The following is a 27,896-nucleotide window of genomic DNA, read 5'->3' on the forward strand; positions in this document are numbered from 1 at the left end:
GCACGCCAACAGATGGCAGCACGAGGCTGCACGCACAGTCACAGGGGACACCGACCTTCATAAGTCCATGTGCCAAAAGACTGTGTACATCGGGAGCTGTGCAACTGGTGTTATTCTGACCACTTGCGTTACCACGACTGCTATTCTGACCATCTGTCACCGAGCTCTTCTCAAACGCTATATTCACTTTCACACCCACCCTACTCACCAGATTTGGCTCCTGCGGACTTCGCCTTCTTCTGGAAAATAAAGATTCAGCTCAAAGGCTGCCGTTTCGGAATCCGGCGCAAATCGCAGAAGGTTAAAAAAAAAAATAAGAAGACTTCCAGGACACATTCCATAAGTATCAGGAACGCAGACAAAGTTAAATAAAGTACTTTCTTGTTCTTTTGATACCACTGCATAAAGACACCTGGGGTGTAAGAACCCAGATGAACCCCACATGGAGATGAGGAGAACATGCAGAGCACTTTCAACAGACACAGAGCTCAGGATCAAGCTATGAAGTGGCAATGCAGCCCTGCACCACCACCAACACCATGATGTCACCTCTGTATGGGTACATGGAGGACTAAATGAAGTGTGTCTCCCCTCACCTTCTTTGGATCATCATAGAAGACTCCTACAGTGGGCAGCTCTGGTGCAATTTTGCAGCTCTCAGCGAACAGCAGCCCGGACTCTCTGTAAGGACCTTCTCGGTATTTATAAGCCACAGTGATGCTTTTAACCGGAGAGGAGCCTGTGCTAATGTGGATCTTTGTCAGCAGGCCGGAATACACCGCATACACTGAGAAGCTCAGCAGCAGCAAGAAGAACCCAGTGAGAGCCCAGACCAGAAAATCCGACATTTCACCTTCTGATCTTTAGGAATGAAGGAGAAACCTACTGAGCCACTGTTTATTAATGACCGTTTTAACTTCTTTCAGAAAACCTGTTGCCTGCAAACTTTCATCTGAGGTCTACTTCCGGTAACACGTTTAAACGGTTGTTGCCTAGCAACAGGTTTTAAAAATCACAGCTACGTGATCGGGATAATGTTTTTTTCCTGCTTGCTGTCAAGGATCAACTTCCGTAAACACACGTGGGCGCATGGGCTCGATCCCAAACGCATCCTCTTCTGTTAGTGTAGGGCACTACGTAGTGACCTTGCGAATGTTTCACGGGACATGTATATAGGGAGTGAGGTGACATTTGGAACACGGCCGGTGTAACGGTTTTACCGGATGAACCATCATAAAACAGGGTACATGGAGAATTGTAAGCACGCTGTATAGCCGTGATATACAGTTCATGTTCATATATCTTTGTGTAATAATAAATATTCAGATACAAATGTTTTGTTGGTGTGGTGAAAAACGAGAGTTTAACGGAGTGAAAAAGTTTTGGATCAGTCCGTTTGTAAAGATGAGTTATTCGAGCTAATCAATACTGCGCAGCAGAAACGCAAATTACCGTTCCATCGGTTATGCGTTCAAAAGAAAAAATTAATAAATGTGTACAAAAAACATGTACTTTAACAGTTGTTATAAGGATCGCTCATGTAATACCAATGATCTTTTTGCGTAAGCACTTTAGGTACACCAGATGCACCTTTCCACGTTAAAGCACATAAAAAAGAAAACAAAGATACCATATTTTACCTCCACAGTGATTAGTAGTGCAGTCTGGTACTTTTATTTTCTAAAACTAAATATTGTGTTTATTATTTCCTAATATAAACACTTTATGGGCAAAAGTATCTGAAAACTTGACTGCCGCCTACAAATGCCAATTCCAAAACCATAAACATTGATATGTAGCTTGCTAGGAAGATGTTCCCCTAGATTATGGAGCATTTCTGTAGAGATGTGTGTGAGATCAGGTACAGGTGTTGGATGAGGGCGTCTCATGCAGTCAGTGTACAAGTTCACCCCAAAAGCGTTCAAGGGGTGTCGAGAGCATTGGAAGAGTGTTTGGGCCTCTTTGTTAGTAAAATTGTGAAGCTACATGATGCAAAGGCTTTCTGCTTTTAATTGTGTGAAAACCTTTTAACAAATACCTTTTGGTCGTATAATGTAAATATGAAGTATATACACTGTATAGTAGTAAGATACAGTACCTATTAGTTATTTGAGTTTACTTTCAGTGTATATGTAAATTTATTATGTAAATATTTTCTGTAATAGAGAATGCTCTGTACCAAAAGTAACTACTGTCAAAGTATTGCTTACATGAAATTTTACAATACTGTATAATTGGCTAATAATCCAGGAGATCTGTGATAGTTCTGGTATACGGATTCGCGAGACAAACAACTATTTCTTTTCAGGCACATCCCCGGCTCCACCCTTTCACCCAAACTCTGACCTCAAACGATCTTTTAACTAAAGCAGTGTGCAAAAGACCATCATTCCACGCTTCTCTCTACTCTTGTCAACATGTCTGTGAACTTTTATGACCTTTCAGCCAAGCTGCTGTCAGGTGAGACTCTCAATTTCTCCTCGCTCAAGGGAAAAGTGGTGCTGGTTGAAAACGTGGCTTCTCTCTGAGGCACGACGGTCAGGGACTACACTCAGATGAATGAGCTCCACTCCAAATACTCGGAGAAGGGGCTTGTTGTACTGGGAGCTCCCTGCAACCAGTTTGGTCATCAGGTAAGATCCTTCTATAACATAATATACAAGAAAAAAACTTGCCCTAGTGTAAACTAGAAGCCCAAGAATTGAGCTTTATTCTGTGGATAATTTCACCTGCATGACTTTACAGTGTACACTTGTATACTTGTAATCTTTTAGAATTCTAGAAAAGGATTGATTTCATTTAGAATCTGTTTGCCCCTGTGGTTTCTTCCACAGCCCAGTCTCGTCTTTTTTTCATTAGGAATTATTCTAACGATAATTCCCATAAAAATCATCATTCAGATTTGAGCAATGCCTTTTTGTGATGTGTTTTTGTAATAACAGCCCAGTGCTTTTTTAATTTTTAAAACAAGGAAAACGGCAAGAATGAAGAGATCCTAAAATGCTTGAAGAACGTCCGTCCTGGAAATGGCTTCGAGCCCCTCTTCCAGCTCCTGGAAAAGATCGACGTGAATGGCAAGGACGTGCACCCCCTGTTCGTGTTCCTCAAAAAGAATCTTCCCTTCCCCAGCGACAACCCTACAGCCCTGATGACTGACCCCTTGTTCATCATCTGGAGTCCCGTGTGCAGGAACGACGTCTCCTGGAACTTTGAGAAGTTTCTCATCGGCCCAGATGGGAAGCCGTTCAAGCGCTACAGCAGGAGTTTTCTGACCAGCGACATCGAGGCCGACATTGAAGAACTTCTCAAGAAAGTGAAGTAAGCATCTTGTCGCAGGAGAGACGCAGAGGGGAGGTTTGTGAGCCGATAACGACGCAAACTCGGCCACTCCTGTGTTATCAACCGACTGCACGTGGAGAAAGATGGCAGTGTGAATCTAGCTGACTTTGCTGACTCGGTTTGAGGTCAGATGTTTTGTAGGAGGTTTACTGTATGAAGGCATCGCTTAAAATCTGTATTGAGGGTGGTGTCGGATGTGATTGTAAACACCTATAATTAAACGCTGTAATTTAATCATGTACAGCAGAGTTCAGATTCTCCATTCAACCATAATAAAACTCGATACACTTACAAAAAATTATGAATTCAATGTTTTTGTTTGTCTTGTTTTGTGTGTGGGTGTGTTTATGAGACCCTTGTACAGTCATCCTGCTAATGAGAAAAACTTTTTATTATACTCAGGACCGGGTTGTAACCCTCTCACGTTTTCTCTCAATGCAGTAAAACCTTTCTGATTTGCGGTACGTCCAACATCCAAATTTTTTTCTTTTATTAAACAGATAAATTGATAATGAAGTAGGTCACAGAAAACACTCAAACACAGGTCAATTTATATTTTTTTCTATTTATAGTGCAAATAAATAGAATTAAATTAATGCCTTTGTCTTCAAGTAGATCAAACTGATAACATCTAAACTACAGTCTCTTTCCTTAAAGCTATATGTGTGTGTGTGTGTGTGTGTGTGTGTGTGTGTGTGTGTGTGTGTGTGTGTGTGTGTGTATGATATATGATGTAACTCTAAGTGAGAAAGTTCTTGAAGGCTGAGTAGATTTACGTTGGAATATGCATGTGGTCGAGCTTAACAACTTAACAAATGTAAAATCACTGATATAATGCACTGAAACTGCACCACAGTGTAAACCTGTATTTCTTTTTGTTTGTTTTCGCCACTAAACCAGCACAGGTTGTACAGTGTAGCTCCATGTCTTGGTCCAGTAACCAGGTTTTAGTTCAATATTTACATAATGTTCAGAAGACAAAGAACTCGTAGTCCTGCTCCATGTCCAGAACCATGCCCATGAGTCTCTTTTTCTCCTCGTCCTCTTCTCCATTAGCAGCTTCGTCCTCTACACTGCTGTCTGCACTTCCTGTGCTGTCTCCTCGTACCGGCACTGTGTTTACAGAGAGCCTGTTACACACTCGGTTCAGCTCGTTTTCAAACTCCAGCTTCGCCAACAGCTCGTCCAAAATCTCCATTCCGGGGCTTTCTTTAGAAACGAGACAGAGTAATAAACTATGATTGCAGTTGGATGATGATTATACTGTTTATGGGAATGTGTAGTAAGTGTTTTTTAATTTTAGCATTTAGAAAATGTTATCAGTCACCAATGGGCAGCCCTAGAATCAAATTTCTAAAACAAATCAATAATAAATCATAGCAGAAACTACTTTAAAATAATCATCCATATAACAATGTACTTTTTTTTTTAGATCTTTAGTAAATACAGTAATGTTGTACAATTGTACAGTGATGACACAATTGTTATTTTCCTGATAAGAAGTGAAGTAACATGTTATAACACATCTCACTGACCAATCCTTGCAGGAAGTTCCCGATGTTCAGGTTCAGGCCTGGAGACTGTAAAACCCTCTAGTACATGTCTGGATCCCTGTCTGGACCACAAAAGGTGTGGACAGTAATAACAGGTCTTATAAACTGAGTGCATGAAGCTTATAATTAAAGGTAATCATTGAACCCACAACACACACACACACACACACACACACACACACACACACAATCGATCAGCTTTGTACCTTGTGAGGATGTGTTTATGATCTGCCATGGCGAGACAGAGGTCAGAAAGCATCTCAGGAGGATGAAAATGGAGAGAACATGAGGCATTATGGTCAGCTTCAGGTCTTGATTTGACGACTGATCTGAGGTTGTTCTCAGGAAGACTTTTCATTGCTTGATCTAGGGCTTTTGCAAGTCCTTGTCTGCATTTTCTCAGCCGAGCTGACATTTCTGTCTGTATACGTGCAAAATACAATGTATCCGGGTTAAAAAATAAAAACATATCTAAGTTTTACAGTTTATCAAAAAAGAAAGAAGAAAAAAATATACAAAATAATTATTTATATATATATATATATATATATATATATATATATATATATATATATATATATATATATATATATATATGATTATATTATAATATATGATTAATATATGATTATACATGTTAACTTACATGTAAACTCTAAAATGTTAAGTTAATTAGTTAATAATTATAAGTGGATGCAAAATATTTGACAATTATCAGTATTATTTTAGTGTGTAATAAATATAATGACTTGCCCCTGATTAAAGTCTTTATTCCGGTTATTAATTATTATTATTATTATTATTATTATTATTATTATTATTATTATTATTATTATTATTAATATTAATATTAATATTATTAATAATAATAATATTATTAGATGGTTTGCAGCCTGACACGGAGATAAAAACCGTTACAACCGTTAAATCCGTTACACTTAAAAAAACAAATACACGCACGCGAGCTGTTCAAATTGCTTAATGGCGACTATAAATTGCGGGAAATTGTATAGTTTTTTTTTTTTTATAATAAATAAATTAGTGTTCTGTTGGTTTTTTCCTTTACTGGAACTGAGCTCTAAAACTGCTTTATGAACGATTCGGTGGAGTATCGAATTCGAAAGATTCGATTCTTTAATATACAGTTTATCCCCTGTAGCAGGGAATCGATTCAATTCGTTGTTTGTCGATTCAGGGAGTCGAGTCAGTGTGCCAAAGTGTGCTATCAAAGTGTGCAAAGTCTATCTGTCTGTCTAAAAAAGAAAAAGTCCCAGTCCCAGTTTTAAATCCCACTGGGGGAAATTATCATGACATTATGACATATAAAATATTTATTTTCTTGATCTTCGATTTTTTATTTATTTAAAAAAAAAAATTGCAGTCATAGATCTCCAAATAGTAAATAAAACGTATGTCCATCGCACATGCTAGTCTATTATAAAATAATGAATAAGGCTCGGAGTAAAATATTCACACAGAAAAATAAACAGCGGGTTTTGAACTTAACCTTAACCTTACATTTACACTCTGAAATATTAACAATATATTAAAAACATCTCTGAAACAAAAGTGAAAGGAATCGTTTTAGTGAGTCGGATCGGTAAAAAGTGAGCCATTTTGCGCATGACTTGCCGCTAGGCGGCGCGCGAGCAGGGGTGGGGAAAAAAAAAATTTGCGCCGCCCAGCGAGCAGACTGGAGTGAAGATGGCCGGCCAGGAGGATCCGGTGCAGAGAGAAATCCACCAGGACTGGGCCAATCGCGAGTATATCGAAGTGATTACCAGCAGCATCAAGAAAATAGCCGATTTCCTCAACTCTTTCGGTGGGTTTGTTTATCAGGGGAATGAACCAGTCGAGAGAAAAGCGCTGAGTTTGATCGGATGCTGTAATGCTAACTGCGCTCAGGAGCGGCTAATCCTCCGGCTCGAGCTTCCTGTGCGACCTATTTTACCTAAATATATTACTCTTTCTTATATAAAATATCATTATAATCATGTATTTGAGATTGTTTAACGCGTTGGAGGTGTAAAAATATAATATACGTGTGTACTGTACGTCTTTCAGCTTGTTAGTGAAGCCTGCTAGCATAACAGACAAGATTGCTAGTCTGATTGACACACACACACACACACACACACACACACACACACACACATTATACTTTCGATTTTGTTTATATGAGGCTCAACATCCTACATTACGTTTTATTCATTTCATCTACATTAAATGTAAATGATTCGATTTTTAATGAAATTTTTCATAACCATACAGGAAGCTTTATATATTAATAATAATAATAATAATAATATCATCATCATCATCATCATCATCGTTGTCATCAGTGAAATTCTTAGATTCTTTTTTTTTTTTTTCTGTAATTGTTCAATTATAATAGTGAAAAATTAGACATTTTTTCTCTCCCCTAATCTGTTCATTGACACTGTCGTCCTCAGATATGTCCTGCAGGTCTCGTTTGGCCACACTGAATGAGAAGCTCACCGCCCTGGAGAGAAGGATCGAGTACATCGAGGCCAGAGTGAGTTCCCTTTGCTCCATTTGAACTTGAGTTCAGGGTTTAAACCCAGTGCATTAGACAGACATCAGGTGTCTATAAATACATTTTCCTGCACCAGACAGAGTTTGGTCTTTGGTTTGATTTATCAAAAGCATTTTGAGCCTCAAACTGATGTAACAACAAGAAAACAAAAGTCGTGAACGAGCAGAACCATAAAACCTTTTATTTCAGTAACCCGAAAGTTTGAGATTGAACGTGTGTAAAGAGAAAAGGACTCGTGAGTCAGAGTTGAAGTGTGATGAGAGCAGTGTCATTCTCAGAATGAATCATAATGACTATATTAACCGCTCATGTACACACACTCGAGCTGTGGTCACGCTGCAATTTCCCGCTGACTCATGCAAAAGACCGAGGTTCGTGTTGTTTGGCTGCGGTCGAGAGATCATGTTTTGTGAACTCTGATTTGTGAAGATTTATACATCACCTGTTCGAGAAAATCCCCGGTGAAGACGCGGATTATAAGCTTTTCACAGCCTCCTAACCCTATATTTGAACACGGTCGGTATTCAAAGCAGGTGTTTGTGTATAATTTGTGTGAGAATTTTCACAATAACTCACTGTTGTGTTTTTTTTTTCTTCTTTGTTTAAGGTTACAAAAGGGGAAACGCTGACCTAACCTTCCTGATGCGGAGAAGAAACTAAATGGCCACACTCTTTTATTTTTTGTGTGTGTTTTCCTGTTTCCTCATTCACTTTAAATAACCAAGTGACTGTTTATCTACCAGCCTCTTAAAGCCCCAGTGAGGAACTGCTGACTCAGTGCTACGTCACTCCGAAACTCAAAAGGGAACATAGTTCTGATTAAACAGGTTTCAGGTTGAGCAGTTCCTCACTGGGGCTTTAACGCATGGGACCATCACGAACGCGCTTTTCTTTTCCACCGTTTCTGCTTCGGTATGAACAGTTGTACTCTTTTTCTCTTTTTTTATTTTAATCCTCATCTTGACCTGTTACTGTCTTTGTGCTGCTTGCACATGTCAAGTCCTTCATCGTGTCCTGATTAAAGATTGAGCAGATTATTAGCTGGGAAATTCAGACACTAAACATGTATATCGGATGAAATGAGTGTACGGGGAGCGATGATGTGAAACGATGGTGTAAGCTTTGCAAAATGGTTAATTAAGAAAAAAACCAAACAAAAAAAAAAGTAATTTGTTTACTCGGCCTTGTGCGTGTGTAAAACCGGTTTCTGTATATATTTTGTAATTGTCGGACCGCAAAAGCCTGCGTTGGTGGAAACTCCTGTGCCCTGTGACGGTTTCATACGCTATAGCACATCTTTACTCGGCGTGTGTGTGTGTGTGTGTGTGTGTGTGTGTGTGTGTGTGTGCACGCATGCGTACGGGGGCCAAAGGCTGGAGGAGTTACTCAAGTGCCAATCGAGATGGTGCGGAAGTGACGCCGGCCTCTACAGCCGATCTTTGTGTTTCAATGCTCATACTTTTGATGTACTGTGGTTAAAATAAATAACAACATATTACATAACACTTCTGAGTTTGTGTTCGTTGTGTCCGTGTTCGTTCATTCTCATTGTTTTTATTATCCCTTTTATATATATATATATATATATATATATATGTATATTTTATATGCAAAACCTATAAGACTTTTATTGTTCATAAGAAAAGATTGTTATACACAGTTTAAAAGGCAGTGCTTCTGAGTTGCCAACATTTTTGCTTCTGCTTAGGCAAAGATAGTAAAGAAAAAAGTAAAGAAACTGTATGACATTATTTAATGGAAAAAATTGTGTATTTCTGTGCTATAAGAGGACAATTCAGGACGTGGTTATAGGAGATGATTTACCACAACTGTCCTTTGTGGATTCTCCATTATCTATCTATCTATCTATCTATCTATCTATCTATCTATCTATCTATCTATCTATCTATCTATCTATCTATCTATCTATCTATCACACCCACATTCGTTATTACGACATAATTTTCTCGTGAACGCTGGCTCAATGCACAGAAAATCGAGGCACTGGTCATTAAGTTTGTTATGTAAAGATCACGAGAAAATTCAATCGTGATCACGACAAAACAACTCGTTATGTCGGGAGCACGAGAAAAGAAGAAAGAAAGAAAAAATAATGAATGAATGGCCTCTACTCTATAAGAGAAAACAGAAATGTTAATAATTGTATATTTAATAATAGTAGTTTTAAATGATAAATTAATAATCATATAATGATATAAGTAGTGTTTTGGATAAGCATAGTGCTTAATATTTTACATATTGTTTATTCACAGTGGGACTTTTAAATTATTTTTTGTGTTTAGTTTGCTGACACTCGTTACTTCCTGTTTCCGGTTGTCTCTTTATTGCTTTGGAAGTCTCTTACTTTTTACATTATTATTATTATTGACACGGTTATAAAGCAATGTTCCGGCCTGTATATGTAGAAAAAGGTATTTAAAGTCTACAACGTTTGTAGAAAATAAAGAATGATTAGTTTATACGGAGGCGACATCAGCAACGGTCTGGAAAATGTCCCTGTTTGCATCGAAAAAGGCTTGTGTGAGGAGGGTTTGCCCAAATTCCAGGTATATTTGTGTCCTTTCTTTGTTACTGAAACGACCAACCTTTTAAAATAGTAAATGTATCTAATATAATGGGTTTTTAATGTAATTTTTCTATTTCATTTGTTTCGGGTGTTAGAGCAGACTCAGGGCTGCAGTTTCTCTTTATGGCCACTAGATGGCAGAAAAGTCTCACTCACTGACCTTTACTAACTATCTATCTATCTTTTCATATTGACATTGCTGTTATTTTTTGTTTACTTATTTTTTACACACTTTTAACACCGTGTGTGTTTGCGCTTCAGTACACTCCAGAAAACGTTCAGGGGGTGGGTTGTGACGTTGACCCAAGTGAAGTGACCTTGCCAGGCTGCTCATGCCGCTCGGCGTCCTGCGTGCCGTCCAGCTGCCCGTGCCTGCGTTTTGGCCTGGCGTACACCGAGGGATGTTTCCTGGAGCAGCGCAAGGACTCGGGCGCTTCTTACAGCCAGCCTGTTTTTGAATGTAACGTCCTGTGTGTGTGCGGCGAGTCCTGCCAGTCCCGTGTGGTCCAGAGCGGCCTGCAGACCCGCCTCTGTGTTTTCCGAACTGAAAATCGTGGCTGTGGGGTCGTGACCCTGGAAGCCATCAGACGTGGCAGGTTCGTGTGCGAGTACGCCGGAGAGGTGATCGGGTTTGAGGAGGCACGGCGGAGGCAGCTCTCACAGACTCCTGAGGATAAGAATTACATCATCGCAGTGCAGGAGCACGGTGGCTCGCAGGGGCTGGGTGTGACGTTTGTGGACCCGGCCTTTATGGGCAACGTGGGCCGCTTCCTGAACCACTCGTGCCACCCCAACTTAATCATGATGCCCGTACGTGTGCACTCAGTGGTGCCCAGACTGGCCCTGTTTTCCAGCCGAGACATAGAGCCAGGCGAGGAACTCACCTTCGATTACTCAGGAGGACACACAGAGAAAAGAGTCGGTGCAGGAGATCTCCAGAGGAAAGTGTGTCTGTGTGCTGAACTGAACTGCACTGGCTTTTTACCTTTAGACATTTCAGTCCTGCAATGAGAACGCTGAGAAATCATTCCTTACAGTTAATCATCCCTTGTTATTGTTACCATTTTATACACACACACATGGACAATATTGCAGCTGACACGTCTCACCTGCATCTGCTGTCTCACAGCACATTCCATGACAGCTCAGAGACTCGGTACTCTGTGACTCTATGGAGTTTCTATGGAAACGCACACAATTATTCTTTGCTGATGGTGCTACAGGGGGTAACGCTGACAGCTCCATGCTAAACCCAGGTTACAGTCTGTGTGAATGGTCTCATGTTCATCCAGTGTCTGTGTTCCTCCAGAATGATGTCACTAATAGAAGTTCAAATCCTGCCATTACACTCCTAAATGCCTTTAACTGTAGAATCCTCTGTGAATTAAAACTCACTGACCTAAGAGGCCAAATCTAAACTGGTAGTTCAACTCGCAGAAAAGTTCACACTAACGTTCCCGACTGGTTCTGCAACTAAAACTGTGAATTTTCAGAAGATTAAAAACATCTGGATATGTTACAATTGTTTTGCATCTCAGAACATCATAGAATCCATAATGTTAACATTTTGTCAGCACATTGCGATAACATTTATCTCATCTATACAACTGATCAGCTATGGGGTCGAGGGCCTTTCTCAGGGGCCGAAGATGTGGCAGCTTGGTGTGGCTGGGATTCGAACACACGACCTTTAGATGCAATGCCACTGAGCTATCGTTACCGCGTGAAAGCTGTGATATACGTGATGTGTTCATGTTTATAAATCATATTTCATCGTGTCCTGGTCTGTGTGACATCACTGAGCTGGATATTTGTCATTTATTGATCTTGCTGGTCTACTTTTTAAACTGTACTTCATGTTATAAACAACTTCCTTCACTGTCACAAGTCTGAGTTTCATAGTGTCCGCTGCCTTCTCCTTTAACAGAGCTCTCCTTTAAAGCCAAAGCTCAGGGGTAATAAGCAATTAAAAAGAGCCTTTGGGTGTTTGGATATAGTAACAGCACTCCCTCATCAGCGCCACACAGAGGACGGGGGCCGGAGCGACCCACTTCACTGAGCCGTCATTCTTAAATCCTCTCTCTCTCTCTCTCTCTCTCTCTCTCTCTCTCTCTCTCTCTCCCTCTCTCTCTCTCCTCCACGTCTCTGCCCCACTTCCATCCAGGACCCGTCTTTATCTCAACAGCGATATTAATATCTATATCTGGGTTAATTAGCCCCGAGACCCGAGATGGAGAGCAGGACTCCGTCTTTGGAAACGAGACCAGAACACGAGGCACGTCAGCGTGAGAGCGGATCCGCTCTGTCTGCATGTGGAGAGTAAATAATCCACAGTAACCTCCAGGATATTAATCACAACTCCACAGTCTCTCAGGTTAAACATTTCAGCTCATCTGGTCTGCTGATTATCCAAAGAATTTCAGGTTCAAACGAATGTATAAAAGTTCTGTAAGTTTTTTTTTCTGAGTCTGACACAGCAAGAAGTTTCAGAAGCCTCAAAACTTTTTTTTTTTTTTTTTTTTTTTTTTTTTTTTAAACATAGCATTTGTATCTATGAGGTTCTATCAAAAAGTTTCAAGAAATTACTTTCTTTTTTCAAAATAGTCCCCTTGCACAGCAATACAGCGCTCCCAGCGTTCCTGCCACTTCGGAAACGCGTCCTGGAAATCTTTTTTTCCAAGCACCTTCTGCGATTTGCTCTGTTTCTCCACAGTGGTGTGAAAACCTTTGAACTGGATCTTTTTCTTCAGGAAGTCCGCAAGAAGCCAAATCTGGCGAGTAGTGGGTGTGGAAGTGAGATCATGTTGTTTCCAGCAAAACTCACGTGTGAGGAGACAGAGTGCGCATGAGGTCAGAATAACAGACGTGGTAACGCACGTGGTCAGAAAAGCACCAGTTGCACAGCTCTCGTACACAGGATGTGTCTTCTGGAACGCTGACTTACAAAAATCGGTGCTACCTGTGACTCTGAGTGCAGCCATCTGTTGGCGTGTTACGAAACTAGTTCCGAAATATTTTATACGTAACGTATATTAGTTTCATATCACGTTTTATAATCACTCTCACTTTTCTTATAGTTTTTTTATTCTTTTTTTTATCGTGCTGGTTGTTGAGATTAAGTTTATTCCCAATTGGGTTTTATTTGTACAATGCTATTTATTTAGATGGATAGATAACGTTATTCATTCCCGAGGGAAATTCACAATCCAAGATATTGTCCTTATCTGGGTTAATTGGATATCATCACAAAGCAGTTGCAGATTGCAGTGGTAGATTTAGGTCCCTAATGAGCAAGCCAGAGGTGACCGTGGAAAACAAAAACTGATATGTCACAGGAAAGAACTCAACACAGAATCCATCTTCTTCTGGGTCGTCCAAGATGCCCAACTTTATAACATCGCAATATTCTGTATATGAATTTGGGGTTTTTTTTCTAGTAAATTGTAAGACCACAGATCTGCACACTAGTCCTTTTTTTATTTATGTTATGTAAGAATTATAGAACAAAAATGTAAATATCAGTAAATGATGTGTATTTATCCCTGATGATGAAGCCTGGTGCGACTGTGGCCAGGAAAGAAAAAAAACTCCCTTAGATGTTATGAGGAAGAAACATTGAGAGGAACCAGATTCAAAAGAGGAACCTCAACCTCATCTGGGTGACACCAAGAGTGTGATTATCAGTCATTTAAACATTACAAACACCGGAGAGTGAAGAATATCCTGAGCCCCAGAGAGTCTGATTATTGGTGACGTCCTTTCTACAGTCTTCTACAGTCAGTTGGAGTTGTGGAACCAGGAGCAGCTCTAAATTAGATCAACATCTGAGATCATTATAGATTCGACACCGATTCCTCCATGCCTGAGCCTTTAAATGTTCAATGATGGAGAAACAGCATTTTTTTAAACAGATTATTCCTTTGCTAGGGTGGAAAGTCTCTTTCTGATGATCATGAGTCAGGGGTGCTATAACTTTTGTTCTGAATTGACTTGCGGGTTTATTCTGCACATAATCGCTCATTAGCGTGCGCATTAGGCCGGCCACATTTTAAAGCTGCGCAATTATCATTTATCTCTCAGATATTTTCTTTTCCTTTGTGGATGATGTTAATGGACCTTTATTAGGGTGTTTTCCCCTCAGCTGCTTCCCTCAGTGCCATTATGAGCAGCGTTTATTAACTGCTCCTCTCTTCCGCTTCTCTGCTGTCTGTTAGGCCGCTTCCTCGGAAAACGAGCGCATGGTCTTGGCCCAGGCCTTGAGGGCCTCTCAGTCTCCCAGAAGTGATTTTTGGAACGAATTCAATCAAGTGTGGTTGCCAGTTATCAGGCTCTCGAGCTGCAGCTTCAGGTTTGGCTTCTTGTGAAAATAGTCTTTTGTCTCACAGCTGCTCTGTAACTTCCTGAAACGTATCAACACACCCGCAAACGCAGACGCTTTACTGTAGAAGCTCGGTGGTGTTTCCTCTTCAGCGCAAAGAGGAACCATGTTACTGTGATCTGGACGGGAGGAGAAGCTATACCTAGTTGTCTGCGATAGACGCTCTGAAAATTGACTTCTGTCGCATGACTCATGGCATCGAATGAGTAAGCAAGTCTCCCAAGTCTCTATGGCAACGGAACGTGCGATATTGATTGGCGGTGAGTGTGGGCAGCGCTTCACAGCGATTGTTGGCCAGTGAAAGCAGAAATCCTGCACTGCTGACAGAGCGACCTTCGGTTTAACTGTCACGCTGCCCTCGATGCTGGCGTGAATCGTCACGATTCAAGTTTGATCGGTCACTCGTGAGTCTGTGAGAGTCTTAAGTGTTCAGTCCATCAGGGAGCAGGTTAGGCGATGGGGTCATGACCTCAGGTCGTAGTGGCAATCATAATATCCTGTTTCAGAAGGTTAAAATCACATACACCACCATGTTATGAGTAGTAATAGGAAAATCAAATCAACTACTCAATTTTGTTTCCTGTACTTAACAGAGATTTTGCGAAGCTTTGCTTCATGCGTGTCCAGTCGTAAACGAACGAATGACTCTGAGTCACATTAAAGACTCGTTCAAAACGAACGAATCGTCACTAGTTAGGAGGTTTTCTTTATGTTAAGTGTGCAATTGAAGTGTAGTTGAGATGGTGAACTCACTCCTTGTAAGTCTTATGGTAATTGCGTTAGAATGTTTGTAGGAAAAAGAATTGTATCACCTGCAATATATGTACAAACCTTTATACAGCTGACTATAAGATTAATATGTGCTTTCATCCACTTTTCTGGGAAGATGTTCACTAGATTTTGACTAAACTGGTGTCTCCAAGCTTCCATTACCTGTTAACAGTGTCGGACTTTGAGCTCAATCTGGCTGGCTGACTGACTGCATCACGGCTGAGAAGGAAAATCTTTACTCCTTTAATTAGATGTAATGTAAAAATTGTGGTAAAGTCATTACGTCAAACCGACCACAGCATCAGAATCTCTCCTTATGTACGAGTCAAAAGATTTCAAAACAAACATCCCAAATGTTGTCTGTAGAGGCTGCACATTTTTTTTTTCAGCCCTATTTTCCACTTGGTAAGTGGGCCAGTGGTTTATTTCGGCAGAACGGCCCATAAGCCTTGTGCACTTCACTACAAGCTGTGAGTTTATATAAAGCAGAAGCAGCTGTATGTCTAAATGGGACAATGTGTCAAGAGCACCGAGCGCGCTGTGGCGTTAGGGTGGCCTACATTACACTAGTGTGAACGTTAGAACAGTAGGGCCACTTTCTTCGTTTCTTCTCTACGAAGTAAAAAAAAAAACAATTATGCATCAGGGTAATAATTTGGTCAATGTGCATAATTGGCGAGGTTTATAAATATTTATTGAATTTGGAAATGTTAAAGATTTAGTATGTGATTTCTAGACCTAAATGAATCATATTATTTCAAAGAAGTCTAAATAAATATGTGAAATTCTATTAGTATTGTATTGGATATCATTTATTTGTTTTCAATTTATTTTTTCTGACCCTGAAATTTGCTTCACAGCTGTGATCAGTGCTGCTTTGCTCTGTTCTATTAATTTTATATGGCAACACACAAGGTTTTAGGTTGTGTTGAATTTGGGGAAACAGGAAGATGTTTTTATAGCAATTGTAGTTCACCTCACAGGCACTAGAGGGCTCTAAAAACGACACACTGCCTCTTTAATTTTCACCAGGTTGCAGTGTTTGCAGGCTTGCAGGGTGTTTATTACTGTATTATGGTATTTTTGATATATGAATGTACTAATATGAGTTTCAGTAGTTCTGGTGCCAGTTGCTTTGCTCAACACCTTCCTACGACCCCTGGAGCAGTCATTTCCATCCACCACGAAATCCACGGAGATGCTGCCATCTCCTAATCAAAGCCTCTCACAATCAAATCAAGTCTAATCAAGAGGCTCTCTGTGTGAAGTGTGGCTTCAAAGCCATCAGGAGCATGAGACGGGTGAAGATGCGCGAGTGGAGCGGCGAGCGGAACGGCAAGAGCGACAGCAGCAGAAATAGAAACGGGCAGCCTGCCATGTCGGAAGTGGGTTACGTCTCTGATGAGAAATCAGATGTCGTCTTGTCTACGCCAGATCTCATCCACTGGGGCTTTATTAGCTTGTGACCACACTGGCCAATGTTTATTTGTTTTTTTTTAAAGATGAATCTGTTTTTATTTTATTTCTGTGCTGTATCCTTTCAATGATCAGTGATCTTTATAATGTCTAGTCTGAATCAGTACGTATTAATATGGTATAGTACTGTACTTCTCAGAATAGAGAATATACAGTATATTACTGTATATAATTAATTTGAGCGCATGGCTGAAAGTGCAAGACCAGCCTCTGCACAGATTTTGCTGAAATCTCAGCAGACAAAAACCCAGGATTATAGAGGATTTTCGATCATGTAGTACTGCTCTAGTATAATAGAATTGTTCATGAACGTTAATTGACGGCCAAAACCCCCCTTTTGTGCAATTCTTTTATTACCTAAACACCATGTCATTTTGTGATTTTTATATCTATTCTGAGCTCTAAACATAGAGGCCAGATGTATTCTGTGATAATCTAATCCCTATTAAAGCCTTTACCCTTAAGATAGTTAGCATTAGCTCTTTTAATTCACTTCCACACAGACCCTCTCCAGCACCACTCTAAGTGACTTCTGATAACTAGTTTAGCTGACATGTTTGGTGTTTTACGAGCGTCTATTTTTACTTCCCCAGTGCTCTTCAGTGTGATTAGCAGGTTTGTCTACTGTACATCTGAGAGATTTCCGCTCTAGCGTTGATCAAGTGCAAAATATAAACAGTGAATCATCATAAACTACTGAATTTAACTCAGCACCAGTTTTTTTAAAGTGCCCTGAATATCTTTGTGAACACGAATGAACACTATACCATATCTATGCCAATGTCGCTATATAAATTTCAAAGCTTATACTTCAGTATGATACTTTAGTATTTATTGTTGTTTTCTACACACCTTGCTCTCTGTACACCTGTTTCTGCCTTTCTGTTTGCTCTTGATTCACGTGTCCGGGCTGCTGAAGACTGTGGTGAGATTACACAGGAGAACTAACGATGGCTCCCTGGCTCACAAGAACAGCACCTGTAGCTACACAAGAGGTGCTGGACGCTCAGCTGGTCCTGCTCTCCTGGACTCCTGGTGTCCAAGTCTGTGCTTCGTTGTATCCTGATTTTCTATGTGCTACATTAAGTGCAACATTTTCACATTGTGTAATGTTACAGCCTGCAATACACACAGCAGTACATAACACTGACATTGTGTAAATATCACGATTGAACAAGTATTTGTCCTCGTGCTATCATGAGTCACATAATTAGTTCCTAATTAGTTTACCTGTATGCAATTCAAGTTTCCCTTGATCACCTACACCTGTTCCTGGAAGAGCATGAAGTTTCTTCTGTTCATGACCAGTTGGATACATCACAACTTCCCAAATAGAAAGATCTGTCTGAGTGGCTGTCCTACTTGGAAAGTCTTTCAGAATCTGATGTCGCTTCGACGCCCATAAAATGAAAAGTAAGTAAATAACAGCATGATATATGGTTCTTAAGCCGTTGTTTCTTTCTGTTTATATTAGAAATTGTCCAATACTGGGTGATTGGCTGCTACTTGAAATGTAAGTGGTTTCTGTAAGATCTTTTTAAACTGCACTTCCAAATAATTTAGATTTGATAAAGCGGTCAATGTGCACAGTATAAATACCAGATTTGCACACACTGTATGTATAATAGGCACATATAAAAAGTGCAGGGTTGTGGTAGGGAGCAGAGACCAGCTCAGTGCAAAAACTGTTCTTGAGTCTGCTCATTCGAAGACTCCTGTAGCATTTACCAGATGATAAAGAAGTAATCAGGCCATGGTTTAGGTGACTTTGATTATACTTCTCACTCTTGCAATGACTGTCTGATGGAAGGTCGCTGAACATCAGTTATGTATTGGGCAAACTACCTGCTGCATGGCCTTCAGACCTGAACCAGTGCGTTTGCCACACCACACTGTGATGTCACATCCACATTAGAAATAATTTAAGCCCTAACCAAGCAACTCTTTAATTCCAGTTTTTTGTAGTATTCATTTTATTTCTGTTATTTTTTTTCCCCAGTGTGTAAAAAGTAGGTATTTTAGAGCTGGAATATTCTTATTTCTCTTTGCTGTAAATACAGCATGAAGACCAAGGAGTATTTAAAACAGTCCTGGGATAAAACTCAGGGAAAAAACATATTCAGGTCCGATTTCAGCAGTATCCCAGAGTTAAATATTGAAACGATTGATTTAGGCACGACTGTCCAAGTGACTTTTAGAGTAAATCATTTTGAAGCCACACTGAAAATATTTTTTCCCAGTATAATAACTCATAGATTTTAGACCCTGACCAGGCAGTTACTAAAGATGAATGTATCAAGGAACTGTTGCATGTCTCTTTCTTTATCCTGCAAGGTTCATGTCTGCTCAGACAAGTGTATAAACCTCCAGTATACTTATTTTTGTATTTTGTTGCATACTGGACCACATTAAAAATTTGTGTGTCTTATAAATGTACTTTTGTTTGTGTAAAACACATTAACTTTGTGTGTGTGTGTGTGGGGGGGGGGGGATGAATACTGATCGGATTTTCTATATTAGCCTGGCTATATGATATTTCCTTCATGTTGTGCTGCCTCTCCATCTCTAGTCTGAGCTCTAAACCCTTCTCAGAACCTAGGAGAATACCGCAGTAGCACGTTTCCATAGTTACCACATCAGCGAGTGGGAGATACAGTATAGATTCCCACACCAGGGTTTCAAGAGCTGTTTTAGTAAAAGACCAGCGCAAGTGGGCCTCTAAAACAAGATCCAAAATGCTAATATGGGGAACAAACTCCCACATCACAGCATGCGCAAAGGTTCTCGAGAATGAAATTTTAGGTTGCAGAAACTTTGCAGTTTTAAATTCGTCAGTGATTTCCTTTCTGAGATTTGGGGCACTGCAAGTAATCAGATACTCATGGCTGAAATACACACACACACACACACACACACACACACACACACACACACACACACACACACACACACACACACACACACACACAAAAATGCAACTCTTTCTCATACTGGACTTCACAGACTTTGTTTATTCTTTTCACTCAACAATGATTTCCATCATCACAACACTGAGGCTTACTTGCCGTACTTCCACTTTATTGCACTTATGGATTTGAAGTGTTTATCCATTTTGCATTTTCCATTTTCCTGGAAAAGAATCTAACCAAAGACTTATCAGTCATCAAGACGTAATACAGAAGAGCAGTCCGAGCACCGAAACACAGCAGATAATTAGAGCAAAACGACTAATACCCGCTGTAATAAGAACGTTTCCCTGGGGGACACCCAAAGCCATTATCGCTGTTTAATTGTCTTTTATTTTTAGTGAGGTACAACTTTGTGGTGTAGGGCAGACACAGTCTCCTCCACGCTAGGACTTAAACATGTAGAAACGACGGCATGAAGCAGGCGATCCAGCCTCACTCTATAGAAAACCATTCAGGAGTAGAAATATTTAACCCTCCCTTATCTCCTATTTAATTAGTAAAAGTTTGGAAACACCTAGTCTTATATGGTTATTGAGAGACATACATGTTCCTCTGTTTCTATCTATCAAACTAGGTAAGTGTATGAGGATTTACTTTGAAAAAACTAATATAAAAATGTAGATGTACTTGATTTTAATTGAAAAATACTCCCTTAGCATGAACAACAGCTTCTCACACACTTGTCATCTGGACAGATAGTTTCTCCAAACATCCAAACCTGTCAGATATGTTCTTCACTGGTTGGTGATTTCTTTCTTGTGATCCAGTTCATCCCAGAGCAATTGAGTAGGATTTAGGTGTGGCGACTGGACAGGCCATTCCAAGATAGATATCGCTCTAAATAAACGCTCACAGAACTCGGATTTGCGGTTCGGTTAATTGTCTTGTTGTACGGTGAAGTCGGTTCCAATGAGCTGCAATCCAGATGGAATTGCATGGTAGTAAATTTGGAATGTAGCCGTGTAGGTTTCTTTCACCCGGAATAAATCTCCAACCCTCCCAAACAACCACCTCCATGTGTGACTGTGGGGATGAGGCAGTCTGCCAACATCATTTCTCCTGATCTCCATCTTGGATAAGAGCAAAGAAATGTTCAATTTCGACTCCTCCGTCTACAGAACTTTCTTTCAGTCATTTACTGTCCAATTCCCGTGTGTTTTCGCCTTTTGCCAAGTACGTTGGATAAAAGACAGGCATTTAATATATCCATAACGTTCTTTGATGTTTATTGTGAAGATAATAGGCATTATATTCACTCGCATTGGGTTTAGTGCAAATTTAATGCTCTTTAAATAGAATAACAGTTAAAATCACACTGTACATACGGTATCATTTCATCTTAAAGGTTATCATGTGTTTTATGGGTTCATGTGGAAGGGGAAAAAAAAAGTGCAGTAATTTGACTTTTTTTTTTTTAGAAATAGGAAGTAATTTTTAACAAACGTGTTTTGCATCATAAATCATAAGTTCCTATGATGTTCTAGTATGCAGATGAGGCCTATACAAAACCAAGGAAAGCGTTTGTGTGTATATTCATAGATACGGGTTTTTTGCTACTGGGAAATATGGATGGTAATATTTGAATTACTTTTGGGGTTAATGCATTATCAAGCTCGGTGTTATCTCTTATCTAATAGTTTCCTGCACTGTCGCTTCCTGCTTACAAACAGCATGCAAATTTATCACTACAAAAGATAATGAATAGGAACGCTAATATGAGCGGCTCATAGTTTTATGGTCATTGATTGTGAAAATCCAGAAAATATATATTCAAAATCTGTTTTATATACAGTTTATTCAATGATATACATACAGGAACAAGGATGAGTCCTTTTGCATGCAATATTCTAATGAATACAAATCCATGTATTCATTCACCTGATTTTAGGTAATTGTTCTCACTCAGACATGCTTTATAAGAGGAAGCCCTGAGCAGAGCTGATGATTTATTTTCACCTCGCACCACTGGAGAAATATAAAGAAAAAACCAGCAGTGAAATGGTGATTGAATGGGGATCAAATCGAGCTCGTCCTTGAAAATGAAACATAACACAGCCGAGCTCGTTCATACCCTCCACCCATTCAGTCATTCCCTGCAGAATAGCATCAACAATAGATGCACAGTTACTTCATGTTCTCTCTTGTGTCTCCGGTCTGAACTCACAAAAGCATCTTTCACCCTGATGTGGGATTGTTCCTCTTCTCCATTGTCCAAATAAAATTTGAGGCACAAACCAAAAACATATTTTCTCACTCTTTTTTTTCTTTCTTTTTTAGAAGTGTTTAGTTGTAAAAACAAAACAAATCTTCTGTATATAAGATTAATATTACCTCACCATCACACGGTCTTCTCATAACTTGTTTATCCTGAGAGTTCTATTAACCACAGCAGACCTGTTTGTGTGTAATGCATTCTTTTGCAGTTCAAGTGCCTTTCCTCCACATATCGTATAAGGAGCTGTGTGTGTGTGTGTGTGTGAGAAAGTGTATAACGGAGAAGGAGAGTGAGTACAACGAGTAGCTGATCAAAGTGGCGAACCATGTGTGTCCATTTCAGTGGAAATCAGGTACAATACGGCAGCTGTGCCAGTGAGAGTCAAACCATCTGTGAATATTTGCATCTGAAAGACCTGCTTCGCCTCACGTCACATCGAACACACACAAGACTGGATAAAACACCCACATACACATATAAAGGTGTGTGTGTGTGTGTGTGTGTGTGTGTGTGTGTGTGTGTGTGTGTGTGTCTAAGATGCCATATGATAAACCAGCATCCGATCCTGCGTGTGTTAACCAGTGTTCCCATGGTAGGCACTGGAACTACTGTGCTCTTAACACCATTGATTGAGGATGTACCAGTGGAGCATCACTGTAAAGCAGGATTCGGGGTATTTATTTAAAGGCAAACGGGAATATAGAATATGTAATTATCAACTTGCACAATATGAAGTTCCGTCTTTAAACGTTTTTGCTTGTAATTCATGTGGTGGATGTGGGTCGGCTTGGTGCAGGTTCATGGGTTGATATAAAGTGGTTGCAGGACCGTTATACGATATATGAGGTGGTATCAAAAAGTTCAGAGACTGGCTCTGTTTGCAAGAAAATACTTTGTATCTGCGTTTGCTCACGTTCACAGTGCACAGCGATACAGCCCTCCAAACGTTTCTTAACCTTTGAAGCATGTCAAGCACGTTCTGCGATTCTTTTTTTGCACACTGATTCACAAAGGTCAGTGGTCCCTGTGACTGTGCGTGCAGCCTAGTGCTGCCATCTGTTGGCATGATACATAACTAGTCTAAAACTTTTTTATACCACCACGTATACTCTCTAATCTGATTTTGGGTGAGTCTGTTACCCATAATAACCTCACATGCCTGTTCTTGGCTGATATGTGGAACCTGATGTGGTCTTCTACTTTTGTAGCTCATCCACCTCCAGGTTTTATACGGTATATAAGATGTTTTTTTTGTTCATCAATGTAGAATGTATTCTTCATCAGAACAGACCGGTCGTTCTCCTCAGACGTACATGGTTTTGTTATTTCCTACATTTATTTTTGTAAAAGAGTATTATGTGTGGAAATCTCATAAGATGCTCATGACATGTCTCTATCGGCATGATTTTAATTGGCCTCTTATTTTGAATGCACAGCCATGGTGCAGGACAGAAAAGCTGATTTGGAAATCTGTGTCTGAGTTTGTGCTAAAGCTTTCCACACAAACTGTGCTGAATGTTTAATGATTGAGAAAAAAATGTTTTTAGGGCAAGCTCAAAAAAAAAAAAAAAAGTAGATCACCAACTATGTTTGTGGGTCAGACTGTTGGAAACTTGACATGAAAAGTGGATTTGACAGGCAATAAAAGTGCATTAAAGGGGAAAAAGCTTTTTTTCTGAAGGCCTCTAAAGGATTTTAAGCAGCATCCTTGAGGATGAAAGAAAACAAAAGATAAATGCATGGACAGCAGAGGATGCCTTCGTGGTGAAAGGCGCATTGATTTTGTGCGTTTTTACTTCATTGGTTTGCTGGTTTTGGATCTGATGTTCTCATAGCAAAAGCTGCATCACCACGTCATGCTCTCGTGCATGTGGCAAAATCGACACATGCCTGTTTCTGACATCTTTTACACATCCATGGTGCAATATACAACAGGTTTACTGGTGGCACTGTTTTGTATTTTGTGTTTTGTGTATTTGTTTTGCACTGTCCTGTGTTGTCTTGCACTGACTTGTGTTGCCTTTGCACTGTCTTGTGTTGCCTTTGCAGTGTCTTGTGTTGTCTTGCACCATCTGTATTGTCCTGCACTGTCTTGTGTTGTCTTGCACCGTCTGTATTGTCTTGCACTGCCTTGTGTTGCCTTTGCAGTGTCTTGTGTTGTCTTGCACCGTCTGTATTGTCCTGCACTGTCTTGTGTTGTCTTTGCACTTTTTGCACCAGGTTGCACATGATGCACTTAATGTGGCGAGGACACTAGACCTTAGCCCTGTGATTGTTGTTGTATGTAGCACCAGGGTTCAGGAGGAACATTGTTGCATTTCACTGTGTAAAGCTTCAGCTATATATATATATATATATATATATATATATATATATATATATATATATATATATATATATATGGTTAAAATGACAATAAAAGCTTCTTGACTTGACTTGAATCAGTGATCGCACATCACACGTATAACTGAAAAGCTTGGGCAACACCAACTCCACCCTGCCTACAAGAGAACCCTGTTTTATAAATAAACGCACATATTCAGCTTTCCCAGTCTGCTCTGGGCAGCTTCTTTACTCCTGATTAATAGTTTGTTAATATAACCAAAAAAAAAAATTACTTCAAATATTCGATAGAAACCCAAAATCATACAAGATGATCGAATTGTCAGGAACCAAGAGGAATAATGAGCAGAACTCTACAGAGGCATGCCTCAGTGTGAGGGTGAACATGTGTAGTGTGTGTTATAGGTACACAAAAAGTGTCGTGCAGCTCGAAGAGTTTTACATGATCTCATGTGGGTTTCATCGTGGGCTTTTTTGGTTTCCTCCTACTTTCTAAAAACATGCTAGTAGGTGCACTGGTGTCGTGTATTCCTAAATTATGGCGAGAGAGATACTATTTTTAATGTTTATTTTATATGTAAGTTGTTTTACATGTATACATGCTTGTCTGATGAAAAAAGAAAAAAACCCATACCCTGTAAAACTACATTTCCCATGGATTGGCGCGGTGACAGTAGAAGTGGGCGGAGCCTCGCGGCTCGTGCAGATTGGAGAGTGCGCGCGGCGGAGCGCCGAGACACAAAACGATCCGTCACACCGACACACCGCTGCTTCAGCAGGACTCTTACTTACTTACTATCCTTTTTTTTATTACTATTATCATTGTCGGCTATACCATGGACTTACCGTGTAGCGCTAACTATCCGGACTGTGTCTCCCCCTGACCTGAGCGGTGCTTCGTCCCCGGTTCTGACCCAGTTCTCCATCCGCAGGAGGGAAAAGTTCAGCTGCTGGGACTTTGGGTTAGCAGGTAACCGGCATCCCGCGTGCGCGTGCGCTGCAAAGGCAGCTGTTAGCCGAGCGAGGTGTTTATTTTAATTTTATTTTTGTTTATTTATTTATTTATGTTAAAAGATGGAGGTTAGCGTGTTTTTTTTTTTTTACGTTTGGACGTTTTTCCTCTTTTATTACGGTCACCCTTTAACATTTCGGAGGATGTGGGATTGGGGTTTGAGATTCTTCTCAGGAAAAACCGTTAAATGAAAAAGTTCGTTGGCCTGAGACGATTTAAACATTTTAAATGTAGCGCGCGCAGCCTTGTTCTGGTTCCGCGTGCTGATAATGATTTTATTTATTTATTTATTTATTTATTTATTTATTTATTTATTTATTTATTTATTTATTTATTCAAGAAGTAAAACACGTTAATGTATTATTCTTATTATATTATATTTTGATCACTGTTTGGGTTGAATGGTTAGAATGGTTAGAAACAGGTGCATGAGAAGGTGGATGTAAATCATGCCCATGTTACATCCCTCTCTAAGTAGGTGCCCCTGAAGTGCTGCATGTGGTTTGGGTTTGAGCCTGTCACAGCAGCATCTCATCCTCATCTCATCCTCATCTCATCCTCATCTCATCCTCATCTCCTCCTCATCTCATCCTCATCTCATCCTCATCTTCATCAAGCAGCTTGTGTGATGAACGAGAATGTGAGCTGTGCTGAAACGGAAGTGTTGGCATGGTGATTTCAGCGCGTGCCATTGATGAGACAGCTGCCTTTATAATGAGAAAAAAAGTGTGTGTGAGAATGAGAGAGAGAGAGGGTGGTTCCTGACCATCTTTCTGCATCCCACCATACTTCAGGACGTGTTTGCATCTCTAGCGAACCCAATCATTTGTATTAAGTGTAATTTGATCGCACTTTGTTCATCCTGAGAGCGAAAGATCACCTGTTGCAGATTACTTGTTGAGATCTGATGGCTATTACTGGAAAAAACCTGGAAGAATTGATATCAGTGGTGTTCAAAAACCCTCGGGAGGAGGTGTCCCTGGGATGGGCTTCGGATCCAGTGCGAACCTGACCAGGACAAAACTTGTCCTGACTTATGATGAGAAGGATTTTACTTTTTTGTGAAAATGCACAAAAAACTCTACACACGTGTCTAAGGCAGACACGTGTGTAGAGTTAAAACGCAGTGTAAAGTAAGATGCGTGTTTGCAGATTTTGCATTGATTCAGTGACACAGTATTCAGGTCCAGCACTTTGTTCATTCATTCATTGGTTTATTGCCATACAGTAAGTCCTGTATCCCTGTCTGGAAACTGAAACTGAAAAATGGAGTGTGAAGTAAACAAGCACCCTGAATAACAACAGCCAATTCAGCAACATGGACATTCGTTGGAGTTAGGAGGAAACCCATAACAATCTGAACTCAATCAACATGATGATCCTGAAGCTATGACATTACCCTGTGTGACCCCTGCGCCTTTTTTTAGACCCCTTAAAATTGTGACCTACAGTATGTACCAAAAAAGACCTTCAAGAGTCAGGATATGAAATTATTTGTCTGGATCATCTTAACTTCCACCCTCTATGGTTCATGACCATTGATCAAGTTCTCTGCGGCTCTGTGGCTGAGAGTAACTGTGTCTAGTGTCCTACCATTTTCTTCTTTGCAAGAGGGGAATTCAAAAATAAACTCTTCACAGCGTTTTTTAGGGGAAACCACGTACAACAGTGCAAACTTAAACTGTGAAAAGAGCATGCCACCATTCTTAGAACCATGCTGAAAACCGCTAATCCCCTCTGTGCAGTATTTCCTCACCCGCTTGTTAGTTTGGCTGAGGTCGGGTTCCCCGAATGTCTCTGACACTGAACAGACCTTGAATTCTGTGGAAGTTCTTTCTAAAACTAGGACACCTTGTTATGGAAGGTTGTGATGTTCTAGATTTTATCCTGCTTCCTCTCGCTGGAAATCCAGTGGATCGTCATAACCTGCTTATGACCACGCCATTTGCATGTGAACCTTAGTAGTAATTATACCATATAATCTGTTAGATATATTTTAATGAATTTCCCTCACACTTGAACTGTTTAATTGTAATATATATATATATGGGGGAGTGGTGGCTCCAGTGGTTAAGGCACTGGATTACTGATCGGAAGGTCGGGGGTTCAAGCCCCGGTATCGCCAAGCTGCCACTCTTGGGCCCTTGAGCAAGGCCCTTAACCCTCTGTGCTCCAGAGGCGCCGTATGATGGCCGACCCTGCGTTCTGACCCTAGTTTCCAAGCAAAACTGGGATATGCGAAGAACAAATTACACTGTGCTGTAATGTATATGTGACAAATAAAGGGCTATTCTATATATATATATATATATATATATATATATATATATATATATATATATATATATATATATATATATATATATATTTATTTATTTATTTATTTATCTCCGTCTTTTTAAAGGTGGACGTAAAGGCTGAGGAACAATGTCAGACAAGATGTCTAGTTTCCTCCATATTGGGGACATCTGCTCCCTGTATGCAGAGGGCTCCACCAATGGTTTCATCAGCACCCTGGGGTATGTTTTGTCTATGTTTCTTTTCTGTCTTGTGCTGCCCTGCTTTTCTTTCCCTGAACACAAACCAAACCGTGGCAGTGGCTCAGAAGATTAGGGCTATGCACCAGGATTTTATTTTTAGCCAGAGAAATGCTGGTTTACATCCTGGTTCAGAGTTTTTTCATTTGCCCTCAAGAA

The 27,896-nt window shown here is 40.0% G+C and overlaps 6 protein-coding genes across 48 annotated transcripts in view; 4 read left to right on the plus strand and 2 right to left on the minus strand.

Annotated features, from left to right (window-relative positions):
* tex264b (testis expressed 264, ER-phagy receptor b) overlaps positions 1–1,237 on the minus strand; it is a 45,544-nt gene extending 44,307 nt beyond the window's left edge. For both annotated transcript variants that reach the window (XR_014532148.1, XM_083533479.1), the window contains exon 1: positions 597–1,237. Coding sequence is in view for 1 of the 2 variants with exons in the window: in XM_083533479.1 (XP_083389605.1) it covers positions 597–848 (252 nt within the window). In the remaining variant the exon portion in view is untranslated. The remainder of the gene's footprint in view (positions 1–596) is intronic.
* Positions 1,238–2,313: 1,076 nt separating this feature from the next.
* gpx1a (glutathione peroxidase 1a) lies at positions 2,314–3,637 on the plus strand. The gene is made up of 2 exons (XM_083533482.1): positions 2,314–2,633; positions 2,972–3,637. The coding sequence occupies exons 1-2, from the start codon at positions 2,418–2,420 to the stop codon at positions 3,320–3,322; spliced, it is 567 nt and encodes a 188-aa protein (XP_083389608.1). The 5' UTR covers positions 2,314–2,417; the 3' UTR covers positions 3,323–3,637.
* A 428-nt stretch (positions 3,638–4,065) lies between these two features.
* Positions 4,066–17,761, minus strand: LOC310721636 (uncharacterized protein). Its single transcript, XM_083533483.1, has 4 exons — positions 17,514–17,761; positions 5,099–5,313; positions 4,875–4,954; positions 4,066–4,548 (listed from the first exon to the last, which is right to left on the minus strand). The coding sequence occupies exons 2-4, from the start codon at positions 5,305–5,307 to the stop codon at positions 4,310–4,312; spliced, it is 528 nt and encodes a 175-aa protein (XP_083389609.1). The 5' UTR covers positions 5,308–5,313; positions 17,514–17,761; the 3' UTR covers positions 4,066–4,309.
* brk1 (BRICK1 subunit of SCAR/WAVE actin nucleating complex) lies at positions 6,509–8,954 on the plus strand. The gene is made up of 3 exons (XM_083533661.1): positions 6,509–6,714; positions 7,346–7,428; positions 8,057–8,954. The coding sequence occupies exons 1-3, from the start codon at positions 6,597–6,599 to the stop codon at positions 8,081–8,083; spliced, it is 228 nt and encodes a 75-aa protein (XP_083389787.1). The 5' UTR covers positions 6,509–6,596; the 3' UTR covers positions 8,084–8,954.
* Positions 9,754–11,923, plus strand: setmar (SET domain and mariner transposase fusion gene). Of its 2 annotated transcripts, XM_083533481.1 has the most exons (3): positions 9,754–10,016; positions 10,298–11,086; positions 11,132–11,923. In XM_083533481.1, exons 1-2 carry the CDS (start codon positions 9,918–9,920, stop codon positions 11,045–11,047), a joined length of 849 nt encoding a protein of 282 aa, XP_083389607.1. In that variant the 5' UTR covers positions 9,754–9,917; the 3' UTR covers positions 11,048–11,086; positions 11,132–11,923. The 2 variants fall into 2 exon arrangements, with proteins under 2 accessions (XP_083389607.1, XP_083389606.1); XM_083533480.1 differs by having other exon boundaries at positions 10,298–11,923.
* Positions 17,762–18,051: 290 nt separating the features above from the next.
* itpr1b (inositol 1,4,5-trisphosphate receptor, type 1b) overlaps positions 18,052–27,896 on the plus strand; it is a 122,479-nt gene continuing 112,634 nt past the window's right edge. For 23 of the 41 annotated variants that reach the window (XM_083533454.1, XM_083533448.1, XM_083533449.1 and 20 more), the window contains exons 1-2: positions 24,890–25,158; positions 27,605–27,719. In XM_083533454.1, coding sequence (XP_083389580.1) covers positions 27,628–27,719 — 92 coding nt within the window. In that variant the 5' untranslated portion in view covers positions 24,890–25,158; positions 27,605–27,627. Of the gene's footprint in view, positions 18,075–24,888; positions 25,214–27,604; positions 27,720–27,896 lie in introns of those variants that run through there. The other 18 variants (XM_083533430.1, XM_083533443.1, XM_083533444.1 and 15 more) reach the window with 3 other exon arrangements.

Source organism: Silurus aristotelis, assembly GCF_946808225.1.
Source record: "Silurus aristotelis genome assembly, chromosome: 28".
In the NCBI taxonomy this organism is placed as follows: domain Eukaryota; kingdom Metazoa; phylum Chordata; class Actinopteri; order Siluriformes; family Siluridae; genus Silurus; species Silurus aristotelis.